Genomic DNA, 1,837 nt, shown 5'->3' with positions numbered 1-1,837 from the left:
CCTCCGCCAACCCCCCCAAACCCTCCACCCGCCCCCCGGCGCCCCCCACTCACTAGATGGGGCTGTGGGGGCTGTGGCTGCTGCGGGCCGCCTTCGCCCGGTGGGACCCCGGCAGCTTGAGGGAGCCGGCCGTCTCGCTGATCATGGCGCACCAGCTGTGGCAGAGGGGGGTGAGGTCCCCGCGTGGGCCCCCCCCCACCCCACGGGACCCCTCCCAGCCTCACTTCTTCCTCTCCGACACCGTCTGCGCCACCAGCTCGTAGATCTGGGCGCCGTTCTCCCAGCTGATGATCACGTAAAAGGCCTTGTGGTCTGGGGGTGGCAATTGGGGGGGGGGTCAGAGAGGGCGTTGCGCTGCGGCCCCCCCCTGCCCCACCGCATTGACCCGAACCCCCTGGGCACCTGGTGGCCCCCACAGTCCTGCTGGGACCCAAACGCACACGTGACGTGTGCACGTGACACGCAGGGCACATGCATGTGCATGGCGCACAACATGCAAACCACACAGGCACAACACGTACACACACGACATGCACGTGCAGGACACATGCACGATGCACACRCAGGACATACATGTGCACAATGCATGTGCACGACACACCATGCAGACATGACATGCGTGCACACACACACAACATGCATGCACAGGACATGCGCAGGATGCGCACGACACATGCACAATGCGCACGCAGGACACATGCATGTGCACAACGCATGCGCATGACACACCACACAGGCATGACACACATGCACACACACATACAACATCCATGTGCAGGACAGGCACACACAGGACATGCACATGCATGATGCATGCACAATGCGCACACAGGACACGCAGGACATGCACGTGCACACAACACAGTGCCCACCACATACCAGGAACATGCTACGCCACGTGAGGCGCATGCACACATGCATGTGTGACACGCACACGCATGCACAATGTGCACACTCACACGCACACACACACACAGACATGCACACACACACGCTCGCACACGACACAGCCCCATGCACCACCGCGATCGGTCCCCTCATCTCCAGCGACCACCCTGCGCCCCCGAACATCCCTCCCTATCCCCACAGAAGCTCCGTAGCCCCCAGCGGGTCCCAGAACCCCCCCGGGACCCCCCCAGGCCCCCACCTGTGGCCACCTCGCGGGTCATGGCGGAGCTGAGCTTGATGATGGGGCTCAGCATCTGCTTGCCGTCGGGCGTGGGCGTGATGGTGCGGCTGTGGCAGCGCAGCACCAGCCGCTCCTCCTGCCGCTGCAGCAGCACCAGCAGGTCATCCAGCAGCAGCACATGCACGTCTGGGGGGGGGGGAATGCGCCGAGGGGGGGGGTCAGTGGGAGAACGGGCTCCCTGTGACCCCCCCCCTCAAAACCCTGTCCCACGCTGCCCCGCGCTCACCTACGGCCTTGTCCCTGGTGACGCGCCAGGTCAGCGGCCCCTCGTGCACCAGGTTCCTCTTGGTGATGTCCGTGTTCTGGGGGGGGGGTGAGGGGGGGTTAGGGGGGGTTGGGGGGGCAGGACCCCCCTCAGCGGCTCCCCCCCGGCTCCCAGGCTCACCTTGAACTCGCTCAGCAGCGGGTCCATGCTCTGCTTCAGGTTGGAGAGATCCAGGCGTCGCTGATAGTCCTTCAGCTTCTGCGGGGGGGGGTGTGTAAATGGGGCAGTGAGGGGCAGAGGCACCGTGGGGCTGGCGGAGGGGCAGAGGGGGGGTCTCTTACCATGAGGTTCTCCATGTCCCGCACCTCCTGGTTGACGTGGTTGAGGATCTGCCGGCAGCACTCGGCYGCCTGCTCCACCTTGGCCCGCTCGCCTGCGGCCTC

At 65.3% G+C, this 1,837-nt stretch overlaps 1 protein-coding gene across 1 annotated transcript in view; it reads right to left on the bottom strand.

Annotated features, from left to right (window-relative positions):
- Positions 1-52: 52 nt before the first annotated feature.
- ARHGEF1 (Rho guanine nucleotide exchange factor 1) overlaps positions 53-1,837 on the bottom strand; it is a 17,462-nt gene continuing 15,677 nt past the window's right edge. Inside the window, exons 18-23 of the mRNA XM_026077408.1 lie at positions 1,736-1,834; positions 1,575-1,652; positions 1,416-1,491; positions 1,148-1,315; positions 225-312; positions 53-155 (exon numbers count right to left, since the gene is read on the bottom strand). Coding sequence (XP_025933193.1) covers positions 53-155; positions 225-312; positions 1,148-1,315; positions 1,416-1,491; positions 1,575-1,652; positions 1,736-1,834 — 612 coding nt within the window. The remainder of the gene's footprint in view (positions 156-224; positions 313-1,147; positions 1,316-1,415; positions 1,492-1,574; positions 1,653-1,735; positions 1,835-1,837) is intronic.

This window comes from Apteryx rowi, unplaced genomic scaffold, assembly GCF_003343035.1.
Source record: "Apteryx rowi isolate R43461 unplaced genomic scaffold, aptRow1 scaffold_1113, whole genome shotgun sequence".
In the NCBI taxonomy this organism is placed as follows: domain Eukaryota; kingdom Metazoa; phylum Chordata; class Aves; order Apterygiformes; family Apterygidae; genus Apteryx; species Apteryx rowi.
The sequence above is the reverse complement of the archived record's forward strand: the minus strand, read 5'-3'. Positions and strand labels throughout refer to the sequence as shown.